This window comes from Festucalex cinctus, chromosome 2, assembly GCF_051991245.1.
Source record: "Festucalex cinctus isolate MCC-2025b chromosome 2, RoL_Fcin_1.0, whole genome shotgun sequence".
NCBI lineage: Eukaryota > Metazoa > Chordata > Actinopteri > Syngnathiformes > Syngnathidae > Festucalex > Festucalex cinctus.
The window spans coordinates 21473906-21493621 of NC_135412.1; the positions used below are offsets into that span (position 1 = coordinate 21473906).

Below are 19716 nucleotides of genomic sequence, written 5' to 3' on the forward strand. Positions count from 1 at the left end.
AAGACACCAGCGGACAAAAAGGGTGCGGCGGCCAGGTCAACAAAGGCAATGATGTTGACACAGTAAATGAAGGACATCTTGGCCATTTGGTGTCCACCAATCGCCACACTGTACTTTGTCTAACCCCACCCCTTTGTGCCACAACAGAAGTTACCGAAATGTGACGCAGTACCCGCCAGCAGAGGTGAAACAAGCTGTACAAATTGTCAACATCAGTCAATCCACTGTAAACTGCACTGTTTCAACATTAACACCCTGATAAAAATAGGAATCTGTTAACATTATTAAGGTTTAATATGTAATTCAGTGATTCTTTTGTGTGCCACTAGAGGGAGCTTGCATACCATGAGTGGTTAAAACATGACCCTTAAAAAGCAGAAGAAAGATGCTATCGTGTATGTCGCCTTTGCGAAACATAATTCTAATCTTCACGCAACAAGACCTCCATTTTTATTTTTATTTTTTGTTAGCTTGACGTGTTTAATTTCTACTCAGCTACTCTTAACTTCCGTAAGAACCACGGCTAAACTTAGCTCCTCCTGAAATACAAAGCTCTTACATGATATATTATTTTGACAAACTTCCTTGTCACCATTTTCTACTTTCCCATTTGCTATACTGTTGTTGTTGCTTTTTCCGCTCTTGAATGTGGCCCCTCCCAAACCTCATTCTGTCACTACATCAAACTCCTCTATTGCACAGTAAAAATGTTCCATACTGCATGACCAAGCAGTCGACCAGAACACATTTGGAATAAATAAATAAGTAAATAAATAAATACGGAAAATGAGTTGGAGTCATCCCTTGAAAGTGCACTCGATTATTTCCTGTTGTCTTGTAGCCTGCTATTATCAATATATTTTTTTCAGAGTCATCAACAAATGGCACTTGTGCTCCAGTTTGTGTTCCTCTATTTTTGGTTAGTTTTTGTATTGTAATTTACTGATCTCATTATAATACAAGGGAAATTCAACTTATACTGTAATATTAAATAGAGTTTGAGAATCAGCCAGTTCTGCCCCACTTGAGCTGGGGACCTTGCCTTTCTTAAGGGCACCTCAATAGTAGCCAGCAGCTGACTAGCATTATCCAATAACTAATATCCATTTTTACAAAATGGGGGACTCGAACCATGCAGTGACACTCTGTCTCCAGCGCACAATTCTTACAGATGAGCTGATTGCTGCCTATTTATTGACATATCACTCGCTATAGTTTTCTTCTCGTTTACATTCTTGTGACCAATTTACAATTTCTAACGTGTATAATATCTACAGGAAAGCTGATTTAATATATGTATTTCACTCAAACTAAAAGTGCTTTAGGTGTATGTATTTGCCAGAATGTTTGGCTTAGCAATATGGAGATAATAGCTGTGATCACTTTGGTTGCTATTAAATTATCATAAGTGGCATGAATGCTATCTAATGTTAATTTGCGAGGCACATTATGAATGCATATTGATGATAAATGCTCTGTTAACCCAAATGTAAATCACATCTTTGGATCCAATTTCTTTCGCTGGCCATATTTTTTTTGCTCCTTTTTATTACATATTTTTAAAATGATGCTTTGAATTTGCAAATACCTCCCAATACATGCTACATTTGCGACACAAGGAACTCAAGAAATGGCAAAGTATGCTGCAGTTTCTGAATTTACAAATAAACACATTCTCACACAAGAACACCTTTTTTTCACATCAGTTTAGCACACAAACATACAATGGGCACAATTTATTTTATTTTTTTTAACAATTGTTTTTAATGTAATTTAGATAACAGGAGTGTTTATCATCCAATAATAAAAAAGAAAAAAAAAGAAAAAAATGAACACTACTGTTTTAGTCAATATTTTTGTGACTATAGCACGCTCCTCTATTTTGTTTCTTGCCCTGTGTCAATATATTTATCACATTTATTTGTAATAATTCATATTTTTCTGAAGTGCGTTAAACTGTAAAACGGTTCCATTTGAGCCTCTGGGGCTTAAAAGACGCTCCTTCTTCTGTGCAAGATAAAAGTGGAGCACGACAGTCAGGAAGTGAGTGCGCACCTCTTATGCTCATATACCTGCTACTGTATCATTGATGGGAGTAGTCATCACAGCCTGAACGCACGCACGCGCACACACACGACATATACTGTACATACAGTCACATGTCACACACATACACAAAGGACTGTATATCTATATAATTTATACAGCGTAGTATATAAAGTGATGCTGCCTCACCTCTCCAATCCTTTCCTGAAGTCTTTCTTCTTCTCCTTCCTCCGTGCTCGATGCTGCGGCGGCACATAAAACACGCCCGTCTGAGCGCTGCGTCTCCTCCTTCCTCCTCCCCGCGTTCTCATTGGCCGCCCCATCCAGATGACATCAGCCTCCCTCTCCTTCTCCATCTCAATCTCGCCATGTATTCCCCCGGCACCTCCAGCCCTCTTCCCTCCCTCCTCGACTTTCATCTCCATCCATCCCGTCTGCTCCCTCTGTCTCTCTCTCTCTTTTTTTTTTTTTTTTTTTTTTTACGGCCCAGTCAGTGGAGGTCATGTTGTGATTTATGACGTCATTCTGTGTCACCTACAAATGCAGCAAATGGGTTGGAACGCTGGACAAATAAGGTCAGCTATGTAAAGTTATAGCATTAATAATTAAGACTAATTTCAAAAATGGTCATGTGTATTTTTTTTAAATCATCACAAAAAAAGAAGAATCGCACAAAGAATCCCTCAGTCAAACAGTAAAGACCAAGATTTATATTTTTACTGACTTGTAACCTTTGACCATTCACCCTTGTTACCTATTGATTTGGTACCATCTACTAATTTATTTTACTCAATTTTTTTTAATTATTTTGACTTTCTACTGCATATGTGAGTGTGACAAATAACAACGACTTGCCCTTGCAATATTTGGTGCCATTGGTCCAAATCATAGTTACCGGTGGATGATAGGAGACAGTAGATTTACAGTGAGGGTGGTTGGTGGTACATTTTGCACGTGGGCCTCCAGTGCTGACCTAATCCACATTTTAACCTTTGCGTTTATCATGTCGCAAAATAATATAGAAAAATGAATTGTATTTACTGTAGCTATATGTGGCATTTTGAAGAGATGGAGGCATTGTGGGTATTTGAGAGTAAATTCCATTACAAAAGCAAGACATATAAGTTAAACCTGTCTTCCATGACATCAACTCTAAACCAGCAGTTCACCATGACAATTTATCTGATAACGTGACAAAATAAGTAAATAATACATCGTAATCACCACAGATATTTGTTATTCATCGATCATAGATAAAATCCATTCTCTTTTGCTAGCTGGTTGTATGTCACATAAATCTTTTTTTCCGGTGAAATAAACTGTACTTTTGGGCGACCTATCTTCCCTATCTCCAATTTTTGTTGAAAATAAAATGTGACATTCGTCCTCACCTGCACAGTCACCTGCACATAATTACGAATTGCATTGTTTTTTAACAGTTGCAATTAACCAATCAGAGGACAGAAAATGCTGATGTCACTCTGAAGCTTTTATCTGATTGGTTTAAAAAAAAATAATAATTATTATGCATATGTGGGATGAGCCGGCACCTGGGATCCTGAAGGACTTTGCTAAATTACATTTACATCACAACAGCTGAAATTTGATTGGACAAAAAAAAAAAAAAAAAACTATAAAAGATAAAACAAATGACTAGATGCACAATATGAAATGAATATAATAATGGATGTAAATGAATACAAGCCATCTAAGTTGTAAATGTAGGTCAGTTCTTCTGCTCGTGTTTGGGCCAGCAGGGAACTACACCCTACTGTTGTTAGGGTTTACATCAGCACAATTTGACCCATCTTAAATAATTAGATTGGTGTGTATCTTACAGTATATAACAGATAGCTGCTAGTAGATTGTTTAGAGTTGATCATAGGTTACAGTAAATTCTAGGTAGATCATGGGTTTGCTAAACAAAGAAGGAAGTTTCCTTTAACCTAATTCAGTAGACAGTCGATGACTGTTGTAGTTGAGGTTAAGCTTGGAGTTATGGTAGGGAGACATTTTGGGTAGAAGGACTATAAGAGTAGGGTTAGGGTCAATGAAAAAGTAAGTATATAGGAGGAAACAGATGGGAGAATTTAGGTTTACATCTAAATGTGATGCTGTATTGTTTTTGTTTTCCTCATAGATCCTGTGAGGTGCTTTCCCGAAGTCCTGGGACGTAAGACGGTCCATCGAGGGTTAGGAAATTGATCACAAGAGCAGTAGACGACTTGATATCCTTCTCTCCTCATGCAAAGTAGCTTGCTCAATCGTTTATCTCGCCCCTCCTTGGTCCTGTCAGTTTGCTTTTCCCGCTTTTCCTCCCACTCCAGCTATGAAATAGAATTTCTATGTCCCAGACTTTATCGCAAACCCACAACGACCCCCCACTGCAACAGCCATTCAGAGCCATGTGCTACTTTGGCGATGTGTGCCAAGCAGAAAGCGCCAGTCATACTCATAACACCCACGCACTTCCTGTTTGCGTATGTTCCGGCAAGTCAAGGACAAAGGAGAAAGGAAACCCTGTATTGATCTCTCGTTCTGTCTCTGTCTCTATCTCTCGCTCTCTCTCACACAAACACACACACACACACACGGAGCAAGAGATCGGGATTACCGTAAGTGACGAGCAGCCTCTCTGACTGGATTCTCAAGAAGAAGACTCACCATATGGACAAAACTAACGAGACACAATGAATCTTCACAGCCTTGAGTGATAGCGTAGTGTTTATGTTATGAAGCACAGGTGGCTCAGATGGCACTGGGGACGTGTCCCCCTCAGTTTCATGAAGACTACGATCCATCCCCTCCACTTTCGAAGGGTTTTTGCTTGACAGTGTGCACCTGCGAGCACACGCTTTGCTGCCTTCAACATACTGTACACAGCGAGGCTTTTCCCCGCTGGGGTCGATATTCTTCCAGGCTATAGGAGGCAGTGAAGAGCGTCTACGGCATATGAACAACACTTCAGCCCATTAGAAGTAGAAAACAATTTTATTCATTTATTTTTTTTATTTATTTATTTTTTATTTATTTTTTCACCAAACTCAATCGACTTCTACAGTTTGGGGTGAATGGTCTACATACATTTAACAAAATGAAAAAAAAAAATGAATCTGGAAGTAGAAAAGACTGGGGTATATTTGACTAAGAATGCTCTGCGCGCGGTAATAGCGCGAAATATTGCACAACCACTGCACCCGCAGTCTGCACCCAGTTACCCACCTATTCACTAAGGATATTGCTCTAATCATATACCGGCACAAACACGGCCAAAAAACTGACAGCTTGGAGCAATTTTGCACCTGATTTGGATTTGTGCCAAGAGCATGGTTGTTATAGTAAAACAGTTGCGAGAAAGATGACATTATCAGAAAGCGAGGTTGGACCGAGAGTAAGCGTTTATGGTGCCATTAAGCTGTACAGAGCAGAGAGGACGACAATGACGTCATTCATTCATAAAGTACAAATTATTGGTGCGATCGTTTTTTAGAAATATATTTTCAGAGGTTGGCGTGGCCGTCGAGTATGCATCTGGCACGTAAAAATGATCGTAAAATGCCTCCCTGCCATTGTCGTTCAGCCTGGGTTACATTATGCGTCCTAAACCAACATAGAAAAATGTCCTCCTTCCTTCTCCCTCTCTCTCTCCTCTCTGCGTGATCAGCCAGAGAGGGCCGTGCATGTTGTGCCGGAAATGGCATGCACTGCTATCATGATCCCGGAGATCGAGGTTGCGGCAGGTTTATACATGCTTTCCATAAATAGTCTCAATTGCATTGGGGTGGGCATTTTTTGCGACAAATGTATACAAATGACCTAATTTACATACACGCAAATAACACTGGCACACCGTGGCGCAATCTGGTTGGCAGAGTGATGGATTTCCCCATCTGCGTGTGTTTAGTGATTTAGGCGCTCCGGGATTGCTCCATTTTTACTGGTTAGCGCCGTGCAAAGGCGATGCAAACCTTTGGTGAAATTAAGTGAGGATATGGAGCCGCTCTGATTAACAGCGTAAGTTGTGAAACAATCGGAGGCATTGATGTTACACAAAAAATGTTGGAACTTTTGACTCTAAGTCAGGATTTTAATCAACCTTCTTCCTCAAGTTGGATCTCCAACTCAGCAATACAGACGAATCTTACAAGCCAATTAAGCCGGACATACATATACTATCTGCCTCTCATGTATTATAGTTATAGTTTATTGTGCATTTATAAGGCTGGGAAGTGCTGGGAGAACGCAACTCTGGTTACAGTAGTTATTAGAGGTCTAAATTACAATTTTCAATTGAACACACCATCACAGTGCGAACAAGTCTTTTCACTGTAAAAAAAAAAAAAAAAAGAAAAAAAAAAGAAAAAAGAAAAAAAAAAGAAAAAAAAAAGAAAAAAGAAAAAAAAAGTGTTGTTTGCGCAAACTGAAAGATAGAAGGAACAATATTCAGTCTGTGTTAACTTTTCTCTCCTTAGCGAGATAAGGCTTGACATGTACTCAGCGATAGCTTAATTGAAATACTTGAAAATATTTAAAATATACATGTCAATTGCTGCATATTTGTTTTTTATTTTAACCTATAGTATAATTTGTTTTAGTCTCTGTCCCCCTAGTTCCAAAATCCCACTTGCGCCACTGTTATCAAGACATTTTTGGATAGTAATATGCTCTAGTCTTAACTTTGCGCGAACACTTCAGGTAAGTCCCAGTGAAGAATGGCCCAAAAAGGCATGCTTTGATGAGTTAGGTGTGTGAATTATGAAATATAGGTTGAGCTAGAGTTAAGATGACAAGAAAACATCAGTGACTTATGCATTTATAAGGTACCATGTACAAATGAGTACACTACGCCTCCTATACAAACAAATGATTGATGAAAATATTTGTTGAGCAACTGTGGCACGTTTCAAATTGAAAGCTCAATTGCGCCCTCTGGTGGGAGAAGTGAGGTATTGTCTGATTTCCCAGAAGCACGTTTGGCTTCATTTCTATCCATCAATCCTTTTTCTGAACCGCTCATCCTCACTAGGGTTGCCTTGCTGGAGCCTATCCCAGCTAATTCTATGCAGGAGTATTAACCATAATCCAACCCTAAACCACCACGGATATGGTAGACTTTGGTGGGTCTGCACTCTAAAAACAGTTGGGTCAAAATAAAACCAAATTGGGTCAATCATTTAAACCAGAAAGTTGGGTTAAAAAAAAATTAAACCAGTACACATCCCAAAAATGTGGTTTTTGTTTAAAAAAAAAATAAAAAAAATATTTAAAAAAAATAAAATAAAAAGTTTTTGTTCCATTTTTGGCTGTCACGATGAACGCACGCTAAATACAGTTGGGTCAAAAGTAACTTGGTTAGCGTCAAAACAGGACCAAAACAGTACTTGAGGCAATTTGACCCACTTTTTGTTGTGTTGTACAAAAGTGGGTCAATTTGTCATTTTTGTGTGTGTGTCGTTTTATATAAAATGACCAATTTTTGGGAGGTTTGTATTTTCTCTTTTAATAACAACCCCACCAAAACTGGTTAATTTGACCCTAATAGTGGATAAGTCCAATTGTGACCTAAATTGGTTTATTTTTGACTCAACTGCTCACAAAAAAATGTGTTGTAATTCATTTGATGCAATTTTTGGCTTTAAAGGAATAGCCCAACAAGTTAGTTCGGCCCTAAACAACCCACCAAAACTGGGTTGTTTTGTAGATTTATTCATTTGACCCAACGTTTTGGTTTCAATATAGAACCGAAAATGTTGGGATGGTTCTTTTTATTGATCCAATTTGGGTTACTTTTGACCCAACTGCTTTTAGAGTGTGTTCTGTAGAGCGTGCTCTTCCTGTCGATCACTCACTGAATAGAATCAGTTGCAACATGTGAGTAGCCATAAAAAGAGCCGAATCAGCAGTTGGATCAACAGGATGAAGGAGAAAAACAAAGCTGGCAAGAAATTCTTCAACATGCGTTGTTCTCGTATGGAGAATTTTGCCCTTGCTTGAGAGTGCAGTAGGTGTGGTCCAAGTCCCTGTCTCTGCCATGGACGGTCTGGTAGACTCCATCCTGGTGAGCGTTTTCACGGGAGTTTAACTGGAAATGAAGAGAAGAATCCATCATCACACCTTCATGTATGAAATGATACAAATATATAGCGATAACAAGTACCTCAAATCTCTGGTCTCTTGAGGTTGCTTTTGCCTTCCATTTGTAGAGAAGCAGCAGTACAACGGTGAGCAGCAGAAGAACCAGAACACCGCAAAGAATCAGAGGCCAGACGAGCACTAGAAAAAGCAAAAGTGAGAAACATGAACATGTGAGGAAAAAGACATTTACGATAATTCTGAATGTAAGGCACATGAAAAGAGTGGAAGGAGAATGGAGAGATGTTCTACCTGTTGCTGTCTTCTCCGAGGGATACTTTTTGCCTTCTAATTTGAAGCTTGAATTGTGCGTTGGGCCTGAGATGATCAGACATGTTCTCATGGACCACAAGAAACAAAGACAAGAAGACGTTTTGTGGGAATCTCACCCTCGGTCACGCTGACGTCAAACTCCTGAATGGAAGCCAAGCGCAGAGACGGACCCAAAGCGCACGAGTACCTTCCCGAGTCAGGTTGGTCCAACTGGGTGATGGTCACCCTCAGAAAAACCATTGCCATAGCGGCCTCCTCTTTGAAGTCCAGGCTGTACCTGCCCACCTGGGCTGCATCTTCGGCGGTCCTGACAAGGATGTGTCCGTCCAGACAGTTTCCTTTGCAGAAGAACTTGACGCTCCTGGAGACCCGGAAGGGACAGACCACCTGCAGCGTCCCACCAGAAGGTTCAGTGAAGATGCGGCCTATTGGACTGTCAGCAGGATGTCCACCTGCTGAAACAAGTCAGGGCTGATTGGGAGCCAATCACAAGAAGGAGTCATGCCACATTGTAATCATTTTGAGCGTTTGTGAGTCACCTTGAAGAACTTGAATCTGGAAGTCACTGTAGGAATTGGGTAGTTGCGGCGAGCCCACACCGATCCTGTAGCGCCCGCTGTCGGCCATGTTCAGATTGACAATAAAAGCGTACAAGTTTCCTTTGTCATAATTGATGCTGTGCCTGCCCCTCTCAGCGCTGGCGGCGTACGTTTCAACGAGGGCGTCGGTGCCTTTGCAGTTGTCCTTGCAGAAATACTTTTTACCACTGGTGGAAAAGCGCCACCAGATTGTGGCATTTTGTCCCTCTGTTGCTCGAAAAGTGACGAGGCCGACGCTGCTTTCTTCCAGTGCTGAGAACACAGCAGAAATGTGTTCATGAGCAAAACATAATTGCGCCAATTCAAAAGTATAACGCTACTATTTGGTTGATGGTCACAACTATTTATTATATATACACCTATCATCAATTTACTTTCTTCTGCAAACAAAATATCTTTCTTTTTTTTAAACAAAGTTTAATTTTCAATTCCAAGGCTATTTGTTTGTGCATACTGTATGTCAAAAAATATATATTTTTTAAATAAAGCAAAAATAATTAAAATTCTTATATCATGCAAAATAGTTTTGGGGTAAATATCAAAGACAATTCACAATCCAAGTTTCGTCAACAAAAAACTAACATAGATATTCCCATAATTAATGATGACAATTTACCGCGTGTTAAATCCATTTATTTAAAAGCATTTTCACTGCAGCCTACACATGAGAGAAAATATTCATGTTGCAAATCAAACCTGAGAAGACGAAGAGTAACAGAAGACGGCAAAAAATCATCCTGAAATGGATCCGGCTGCAAATATCTGGAGTTGTGACTGAACAAGAGAGCCAGAAAGAATGACGCACAAACTTCCGTTTCGTGACTGCGGCTGGACATCTTAACGTCCTTACGCAACCTCCTGTTGCGGTCTGATTAATATTGCATTTGTGGAATATACAGTAATTAAACAGAAAAATCCACCCATTTTTATCCATCTCCGGGCGGCCATTTTGCCTTGCACTGCCACTTGCTGTCGACTGAAAATGACATCACAGTGCCAAAGGGCTCAGCCTGTGAATGTCACATGATAACACCCAGAAAACAGGTGAGCCGTGGCGGTCGTTACCAGCTAGTATTTAAAGTAGCGCAGATAGTATTCAAGGTAGAGCAGAAATAGCTTTTAATGTTGTGCAGCTAGGCTAGTATTAAAGGCAGATAGTATTTAAGGTAGCACAAATAGTATTTACTGTAACACCAATGTATTTAAGGTAAAAAGACAATGAGGTGTTCCAGACAAACTCAATGAAATGTTTTTATTGATTGTGTGCTTGATTGTGTGTTTGTGTGTGCGTGTCTGTGGTAATGTCAAGTAATGTAATGTCACACTCACAATTGGAATCTACTCTACGTTCCATTCAAGAATGCTATTTACTAATTACCTACATGCATTCATTATCATTTCCATAGAGTAGAGACGTTCTTAAGATTAGCGATCATCAATGAATTAACTCTACGCATGAGTTTTGCATTTTCTTTGGCTTTTTGTTGTGTGTATGTAGCAAATACAGCATGTTAAGAGAACAAAAGTAAACACATTCAACGCAGTATTAACTAGGGGTGTGCTCAAAAAATCGTTACGGCAATATATCGCTGCGGACGTCATTACAATACATGTATCGATGCGCAGGCGTCAGAATCGATATTGCTCGTTAACTTTAAATAGGCAGTTAATGACACGTTGCTTGCGCAAGGCTGTACAGCCTCTGTGAAGTTGCGCATGAGAAGTGAGAGCAGAGGAGACACGGGTGCCTGTGCAGCTTGAAATATACGTAAAAAACAATAAGAACTAGCAGTGTCTTACCGATTCAACGTTTTTTTTAAAAAAAATAAATAAAATAAATAAAAAATAAAAAATAAAGAACTAGCAGCGTCTTTTAAGTTAATTGCCTTCAATTAATGTAAAAATAGCTCACCAGTGATTGAACACTGTGTCTTGCTAAGAAAAATGAAAGCAGAGGAAGAATATCAACATTTATTTACTTATAAACTTAACATGGCACGTGTCTTAATGCACCAATTTTCATATATTTTGTTTAAAAATGAAATAGAATGTGTTACATTAAAAAAAATGCTGTTTTTATTTCTCCAAATATTTCAAATAGGCACATTTTAGAGCTGTAATTTTAATACCTTGATATTTTTGCTCATATTGGCTCATGCATATTAATACATTTTCCCGGTGTGAAAAATGCTCCTTGCTCTGCAGTACGTACATATTTAGACCAAGCATGCCGCTTGGTGGTAAACCAGAAGAGCTACTTAGAAAAACATTTTTTGTCATCCAGCATAATAAACATATCCTTTAGGTATACATATGACTGTTATTATAAAATGCAAGTACATTAATGTAAAATATCGGGATACGTATCGCTTTGAAGAGTATTGGGATACATATGTATCGCAATACGTATCATATCGTGACCCCTGTATCGTGATACGTATCGTATCGTGAGGTTGGTGGCAATACCCAGCCTTGGTTTTAACTGAGTCATCGTACAATTCCTCGCTTACTATGAAAGCTAAGCTATTGAGCACACCGATATATGGCCTGAGCCGCGGCCACAATAATTAAACATTGTCACACAAAGCGCACTGGCCGCACGCACATATTCCGAAAAATGTGCCCCCTGCTCTATGATGTGAGCACCACCTGGCGGTGGAAATAGCATGACAACAGTCGAAAAGTCATTGAAAAGTAAGCTAAAGCTGAAGCTAAATTCCTCTTCCCAGTGAGTGTTAATGTATGTTCAAGTTGTACTTTCAGTGTTGCTGCCCTGTTTGATAGTTTAAACTAACCACAGCAGCAACGCTAACTTTCGTTAGCCCATAATTGTTTCACAGGGTAGCAAGGCAAGCATGAGGCTAGCAAACTACTGTAGAGCAGACTAGCGATGATTAGTGTTGTGTCGGTCACGACCGATTCGTTCTTTAGAACGAATCTTTTCAGTGAACGTGAGTGAACGGGTCTCTTCTTGAAGTGATTCGTTCTTCTCTCAGTTCATTTGAGGTGAACAATTCGGTGAACGAATCTTTTGAGCGGTTCTTTTAAATGAACTGATTCTAATGATTCAGTTTGCCTAAACAAGAACTGTAATGCCCATCACTAGTGATGATCTGAATCCTTCATTGTGTTTGGTTCTGATAAAAAATAAAAATAAAAATAAAAAAAAAAGTCAACAGTTAACAATTCAACATGGAAATCATCAACTGAGAATTCACAAACTTAATTTTGGTGAGTCTAAGAACAGCTAAGAAAAAGCTAGGTAAGAAAACAAGTACGTGAAGCTCCTGAGATTGGGGAATTGGCAAATAAACTGAAACGTTGTTTACACCGTTGCTTTAGTCATGGGTTATGGTCCGAATTTTATGGTATGTTCGAAAAACAACAAAAACTCCCAAACACATCGATGGAGCGCCGTTTTGTTTTGAGAGGATCTTCTTCTGTCTTTACAAGTTTTCCAAACATGGTTCGTTCTCTGTCCTGCACACTTTTCACACGGTGGTGACGGAGAGAAGCGGGTTAAAGATTTTCTTGCCGTCGGGCGAGCGTGACCCTTGAGCCAGAAGCTCCTGGATGGTGTTCCAGTTGTCGAGAATGCGGCGGTTCCTCTTCCTGCTCATTTTCTTCTGGCTCAGGGGCACGATGGTGTCATCGTGGACGGCGACGGGAAGCTCTCCGCTACCACCTGCTGATGACGCCGCGTCTCTGCTGAGGAAAACGAGAAAAAATCTGAGTATTTGGTGGTGATGCTTTTGATGTCCTGTCCTGTACATCTTTCTACCTGTTGGCCTTCAGGTAGTCCAGGCGGCTCTGCATCATGAACTCTCGTCTTCGTCTGTATTCTCTGGCCCTCAGCAACTGCTGCTTCCTCTCTTCTTTACTCCAGTAGCGGCCCTGTTATAGTGATGTAGTACAGTTGCGTGCTTCCTCTCAAACTCGGAAACTTGAGCATGGCTTGTAGCAAATTTGAGTGATGTCATCTAATTCTGAACTGTGATCACGAGATTACAAATTTCAAGTCTTTTCGTGCTCAATACAACTCTGAATCTCCTCTGTGCTAAATTCCGCTGTAAAAGGAAAGCTTGAATATTGTAATTCAAAAGTATTTTATTGAGGCATTTTCGCGTACCTGTTTCATCTCGCTGGAGGCGGCATCGTCGTCAGTGGTCGTGCCGCCGCGTTCCTCTCGGATCTGCATGGCCCTCGCTTTGAGGAGGCGGTCCCTGACAGGCCGCTTAGCCACATAGCGAGTGCCGTCGCTGCGGATTTTCACCTGAACAGCAACGGCATGAACGATGAAGGCGACACCGGAATAAAGCCGGACTCGTACGCGGATTCTTGTCAGAGGAAGAACTGGACTGAACTACCTTCCATTCCATGCGCTGTCCTGTGGCAGTGGGTGACGAGTGCGCCAGTGCTAATGGTAGTGCTAGGCGCAAACGTGGGTCCTCCAGACCACAGGGGGCGCTGCTCACACTGCTGCTTCCCATTCCAGCCCCTCGGTCCTCGGCCAGCTCCCGATCCAGTGGCTCCAGCAGGCCGTCGGAAGGCAGCGCCATGCAGCTGTGGTAGCGCTCCAATGCTTTGGCTCGGTTTTGGCGGCGCTGAGCCAAGAAGGGGCTGGACTCTGCACTTCCGCCTCGAGTTGGGGTGGTGCCTGCATCCAAATGTTCATTCATCACATACAATAATGGCTTTAAGAATACGATCTGCGTTAAGGTTTAGACTTGTCTTTAACAGTCCGAACTGGCTTCAAGTTTCAGACCTGGTTTCAAGGTCCACGACTGGCTTCATGGTTTTGACATGACTTTAACATTAGCCCTAACTTTACTCTTTACCACCAAGAACATTTATTGACTATACTGTTTACTGACTATACTGTATGCTAAAATCACGAGTGCCGCTAATAACGTTAATTTAACTATGTTTTTTTTTTCTTTCTCAATGGGCAGTGCAACGTCTTGTGCAGCGCTGGTTTGTGAATGGGGTGGGGAAAATCCTAAAACAGCCACTAACTATGACCAGCAGATGGCAGCATTGTAGTTCTTTTCAATGGGCTCCCAGGTATCAAATTACATGAAAACATGGCAAATCTTAGGAAACAGAACGTTTTCAAGGATGGCGTGTATGATCGAAGTGTTTGTCACATTAAATCTAATTCAGAGAGTGTCACTAACAAAAAGTCACTGTATGTTTTCACAAAAGCTTTTTTCACCTTAATTTTTTCCATTTCGCTTGATGTCACTCAAATTACCTATTTTCAAATGGTTATTAGAAAGGAATGAGGTAGAAACATGCTTTTTTTCTAATGAAAGAATGGAATAAATCTTTCATATGGTATCCACCATGTTTATGTGGCTCATCCATCCATTTTCCTAACAAAGGTCACGGGCGTGCTGGAGCCTATCCTACACCCTGAACTGGTTGCCAGCTAATCGCAGGGCACACAGACAAACAATCATACACCATCACAAGCACATCTAGGGACAATTCAGTGCTCAATTAACCTGCCATGCGTGTTTTTGGAATGTGGGAGGAGCCCGGAGTACCTGGAGAAAACCCAGGCAGGCATGGGGAGAACATACAAACTCAACCCAGGAAAGCCGAAGCCCGGACTCGATCTCATGTCCTCAGCACTGGGAGGCGGACATGCTAACCAGTCATTCACCGCGCTGCTTGTTTATGTAGTCATAGCACACAATATTCCGTTTGCCTTGAAAGATGTGAGTGAAAATGCTCAAAATCAGCTGGCATTGCAGGAGTTGGTTTTTTTGGATAACGTTTGGCAGTCAACGAGTTAAGGTTCATACCTGGCTTTAAGGTTCAGAAGCGGTTTTAACTGAAAAAACAGGTCTGACAATCATCAATGTTAAGCCTAAATCAACACCACTAAAAAGCACCGTCATGAAGTTACTAGACAAGCTAACAGTTAGCTTAGTTTCTTCTTTTTCTTCTACTTCACAAGTCAGTCAGTGTGGTGCGCAGAGTTGGTCAACTTCAGTAAACTTTTATTCCTTGTCAGAAGTGAGCTCTCTCATGTTAGAAAAATCAGTATGCGTATGGCACGTTACCTGTTCTGGGACAACGCCCTCTGTCAGCCGTGCCTCGTCCAGATGGTGATCCAAACTCTTTGGACAAAGATCTAAGAAAGCAAACACAGATTATATTTCTCAACACATCCAGAGCATTCATTTGGTAATACTGTACTTGAAAATGTTAGCATGTTTTTTGTTGTTGTTGTATTTTACAGTGATGATCTGCAGACCTGAACTTGGAGGGCGAAGTGTTGACCGCGTCGCCATCCCGATCGCCGCATCCGAGATTGGAGTGGCGTCTCTCCCAGTGGGGAGGCGAGGACATGGAGGCCAAGTCTTCCCAGAGAGGCGGGATTCGCACGTTGCTGACCAACGGCGTGCTCTCGCCGCTGCCGTAAGCACTGGTGCTGTTTTTGCCATCGTTGGAACGTTCCGGAAGCTCGTTGATGGCCGACAACTCGTTGTTGTCACGCAGAGCTGCATGTAAACATTTTTTTGAATGTTATTTCTGTAATGTGAAGTGTATGGAAGTGTAAATGCTCAATTACGGGTGTATCAAAAACCGAAACTAGGCAAGTCCTCTTTACCTGCAACGAGGCTGAACTTGTCTTTTGAATGTATAGAACAGGCTGATAAGGATGTTGACATAATTATTAAATCTCATTCATTTCCATACCCATTTTTACACTACCACATGATTTTTGTTTTCTTTCTTAAATATATAAATAAGTAAGCCGACTTGGGATTGAATGTCTTGTTTCTTAATTAAAAGACATGAAAGTATTGGTGAATAAATACCTTGCTTATGGTATTGAACACATTCTGGGCTATGGAGTGAAAACTTTTATTTTTAAGTGTGTAACCTGGACTATTGCTCACCTGTGTCAAAAGCACTAATGTATCCATCCATCCATCCATTTTCTTGACCGCTTATTCCTCACAAGGGTCGCGGGGAGCACTAATGTATAAATTACAAATTGTCCAGAATAGAGCTGGCAGAGTAGTTGCCTCATAAGAACAAACACAGAAAGTATGCGTCATGTACGCTGAGGGTTAAAAGTAGAAAACAGAGTTGCCTTAAGCGCAGCCACATTCTTCAGCAATACTGCTTAAGCTCCCAAAGCTGACGTTTTATAGAATCAGATGCAGTCAAATCCATAGTTTGCTCACTAGATTAGCAAATGACAGCGAAATGACATTCCCATTGCAAAGCTTTAAAAATAGCAGATAGGTATTGTGTCATCAACTTCGGAAATAGCCGCCCTCTCAGCATATGACAATCTAACAGCAAGTATGCATTTAACAATGAATTACTTCACAGTTGAGCAATAATCCTATCTGACAAGTGCGATCCATGTCATATCCCCGTTTTGTTTCCTGCTTGTGTTTTGTTGGCTTGAATGAATAGTTGCAATGAAGGCAAACTTGTCTAGATGCCATCTAATGTCAGATGTGTTGTTAGTTATCAAACATGACGTATATTCGGATGGTTGTGTGACTGTTGTGGTGTTGATTAGTGTTGTAAGGTTTTGGGACACCAGGAAAAATAGATATATTCACTTTGATTTAACTTAATTTAATCGTCTGTTACCAAACGAAATGATTTTATTTTATTTTTTAATTGGTCAACAATTCTATTTGTAATCTTAAATTGGCTCAACAATTCTCTTTTTAGAGTGTAATGGAGTGTTTGGAATAATTTTGGATTAACTTAATTTATATTAAGTTTAATGAACTAATAATTAATTTAATTTAATATTTTCACTTTGAATTAACTTAATTCAATTTTCTGTTTCCAGTCGAATATTTTTGTTTTTTAATTGGTCAACAATTCTCTTTTTAGAGTGTACTCCTCTTCTGACAAGGAAAAAAAATACTATGAATACTGCTACATAATCATATGACAATACTAATGCTCAATCTTGCACTACGACTACTATTACTCTAACTACTACTCATTTTCATTTTACTACTACTATTACTGCAAATACTCATATGACTACTACACATTCATTTGACTACTACTCATTTAAAAATGGGATTTCACTTGTATAGCTCTTTTCTACCTTAGGTACTCAACGCACTTTAACATCTTGTCGTCATAGTTGCTTTCTGCAATACTAGTGTAACTCTTACAACTGGAGACAAATTCATAGTGTGTTTTCATACTGTGCCAATAAAGATTATTTTGATTCTGAAATCTGCTACTGCTACTAGTAATAATTGTCACACTTTAATAATTCAACTACTACAATTAGTACTATGATTAGTGTATGTGTATGCGCGCATAGTGCAGTTACCGGCTTCTGCCGTGTCCTCCTCCATCATCCAGGCTTTCAGGTATCGCTGGCGGAGCTGCTGCATCTTCTGCACGCGCAGGATGTTGCGCCACTTGAACTCCAGGTGGCGCAGCTCTTCCTCAATGAGCGCCATCTCATGCTCACTCACGGTGACGTTACAGTTCACGTCCACCACCTGAGAAGACGGAACCTCCTCCGTTTCATCTTCTTTCTTCTCCTCCTCCTCTTCTTGTCTGTTGCTTGGCTGCATCTCGCAGTGGTACCTGATCTCCAGCAGTTCCTGGTACCGCTGGCATTCGTCCTCTGTCAGGCCCGCCATCAAGGTCACTGGACTCTTGTGGAGGTGAAGCTGTGAGTCAAAGGTTTATTGGAGCTTGTTTTTTTTGTTTGTTTGTTTTTTAACTGGTAAACCAGAAAGCAACACCCCCAAAAGTTACCAACAAAGACGGAAGAGCACTACAGTTAAAAATGTCTCTATGGTACAGAAATCTTTCCATTTCAATTGCAAAAAAAAAAAAAAAAAACAACACACACAAAAAGCATAATATCTCCTTTACAGGACTGCCGTCCAAACTGTGATTGACAAATCCTAATGGAACGTACCTTGTGGTGGCCGTGGTTTAAAACAGTTCCTCCGTCAGTTCCATCCAGTGCTGTGAGAGAGTCAGAGGCGAGCAGGTGTGGAAAAGGAGGTGGGGTGTCTTCTCGGGCATGCCTGTGACTGGGGCTCATGTTGGGGCTGGGTTCTACTCCAGGACTGAGCCGTGGACTGAGTCTGTGCCGGGAAAAAGCAGTCAAATGAAAGCTTTAATTAATTCTTCAAACCACTTCTTTGAACTACTCAGCATCTTTTCTTCAGTACATTTCCATCCTTGTCTTGAACTCATTCAATCCCAAAAACGTGTAAAAACGTTTTTTAATACTTTGACCTTCCCTCCCAAGAATGTGTTTACACTTTTTTTTTTTTTTTATGCGAGGATAGAGAATGTTTTGATGCAGCTTCTGACATGAAGAGGTGGTTTAAAGCAATGGTAGTTATATATATTTAAAAAAAAGGGCAGCAGGAGGCAGCAGAGTATAAGAGATCAGCCAAGGCCATGTTGCAACAAGTTCTTTTTGTGTTTTCACCAGGAATTTGAATATTGATGAAACTTAGCTATATTCTAATACTAATTGCTGCAAAACGTAAAAAATATTTTACGCCTTCTTTTTCCCCACGAAAGAAGAGACTAATCTTTCTTTTCTCTTGTTTTTATTAGCAATAGAATATTCTGTGGCCCTTAGAAAATGAGTCCAGTCAAACAGCTAGAGCGAAGTGAGTGAAAACGGCTGCGAGTGAATGAATTAATCACCCAAACCTGCTGCAAGTCCTTCCAAGATTGATCCCAATCTGACCTTCTCCTTCCATTGTGTCGAACCTCTTACACCAGTGGTGTCCAAACTCGGCCCTCAAGGGCCGGAGTCCGGCAGATTTTGCATGTTTCACCGCTCCAATGCACCTGCTTCCACTGAACAGGATCGTTATCAGGCTTATGCAGAGCTTGCTGATGAGCTTCAGGTGCGTTAAAAAGAAAAACGTCCAAAACATGCAAGATTCCGGCCCTCGAGGACCGAGTTTGGACACCGCTGTCTTACACAATGCATCATACCCTTTCTGTTTGGCCTCACTCTTTACCTCCTCTGTCCTCTCCTTTCTGGTCTCTTCAGTTCTCCCACAATCCCATGTCTTTATCACCAGTATCTTGACCCAGAACTTTTTGTTAAAACATTCCTCTTTTCTTAAATTCTATTTCATCCTCTTCTCTACCTTCACTATATTTATCTTTCTCACCTTCATAGACATCTTATCTTGTGCTACTATTCTAAAATACTCCTTACTTATACCAAAGTATGTGCTAGAAGTCAAAGGGAAAGAAGATTTTGCTTTGCAGGCTTTAGTGGTCCTGACCTCGGACTGTGGCCCAGGTAGAACTTGCGGGTGCTTCCGGGCGTGTTGGTGGAGTCCGTATTGCAGGCGCTGCTCGGGCCACCTAGCAGGTCATGTTCTGAGGATTCGTCATAGCGCGTGCTTTCGTCGGTGCGGCCCAGTCCGCTGTCTAGATCCTGGCTTTTGGATAGTATTGGTGTCAGGTGGAGAAGAGGGGGGAGTGGCACCGGGGGCTCCTCCCAGTTTCCTTCCTCGTCGTCATCTTCCTCGGCATCATCCAATTCTTCTCCTCTTTCTGTTCGTCGGTGGCGGAGGTGCATGTAAGGCGAGAGGTGTCCGGTGTTGACGCCATCAACGAGTTGGTCTTCCTGAAAGGATATTTGAAGTAAGTAAGTGATAGTCAA

General features: G+C 40.8%; 3 protein-coding genes across 17 annotated transcripts in view; all 3 read right to left on the reverse strand.

Annotated features, from left to right (window-relative positions):
- Positions 1–2384, reverse strand: part of LOC144014127 (neural cell adhesion molecule L1.1-like) — a 43785-nt gene extending 41401 nt beyond the window's left edge. The window contains exon 1 of the mRNA XM_077513685.1: positions 2236–2384. The gene's annotated coding sequence lies outside the window, so the exon portion shown is untranslated. The remainder of the gene's footprint in view (positions 1–2235) is intronic.
- Positions 2385–6462: 4078 nt separating this feature from the next.
- Positions 6463–9886, reverse strand: LOC144015105 (polymeric immunoglobulin receptor-like). The gene is made up of 6 exons (XM_077515422.1): positions 9860–9886; positions 8991–9366; positions 8568–8906; positions 8431–8496; positions 8204–8319; positions 6463–8128 (listed from the first exon to the last, which is right to left on the reverse strand). Exons 1-6 carry the CDS (start codon positions 9884–9886, stop codon positions 7997–7999), a joined length of 1056 nt encoding a protein of 351 aa, XP_077371548.1. The 3' UTR covers positions 6463–7996.
- Positions 9887–10288: 402 nt separating this feature from the next.
- Positions 10289–19716, reverse strand: part of LOC144014130 (PDZ domain-containing protein 4-like) — a 110800-nt gene continuing 101372 nt past the window's right edge. For 14 of the 15 annotated variants that reach the window (XM_077513690.1, XM_077513689.1, XM_077513688.1 and 11 more), the window contains 9 exons: positions 19334–19680; positions 17989–18160; positions 17386–17734; positions 15316–15562; positions 15122–15192; positions 13418–13707; positions 13180–13323; positions 12832–12944; positions 10289–12758 (listed from right to left, as the gene is read on the reverse strand). In XM_077513690.1, the coding sequence (XP_077369816.1) occupies positions 12542–12758; positions 12832–12944; positions 13180–13323; positions 13418–13707; positions 15122–15192; positions 15316–15562; positions 17386–17734; positions 17989–18160; positions 19334–19680 (1950 nt within the window). In that variant the 3' untranslated portion in view covers positions 10289–12541. The remainder of the gene's footprint in view (positions 12759–12831; positions 12945–13179; positions 13324–13417; positions 13708–15121; positions 15193–15315; positions 15563–17385; positions 17735–17988; positions 18161–19333; positions 19681–19716) is intronic. The other variant, XM_077513703.1, reaches the window with a different exon arrangement.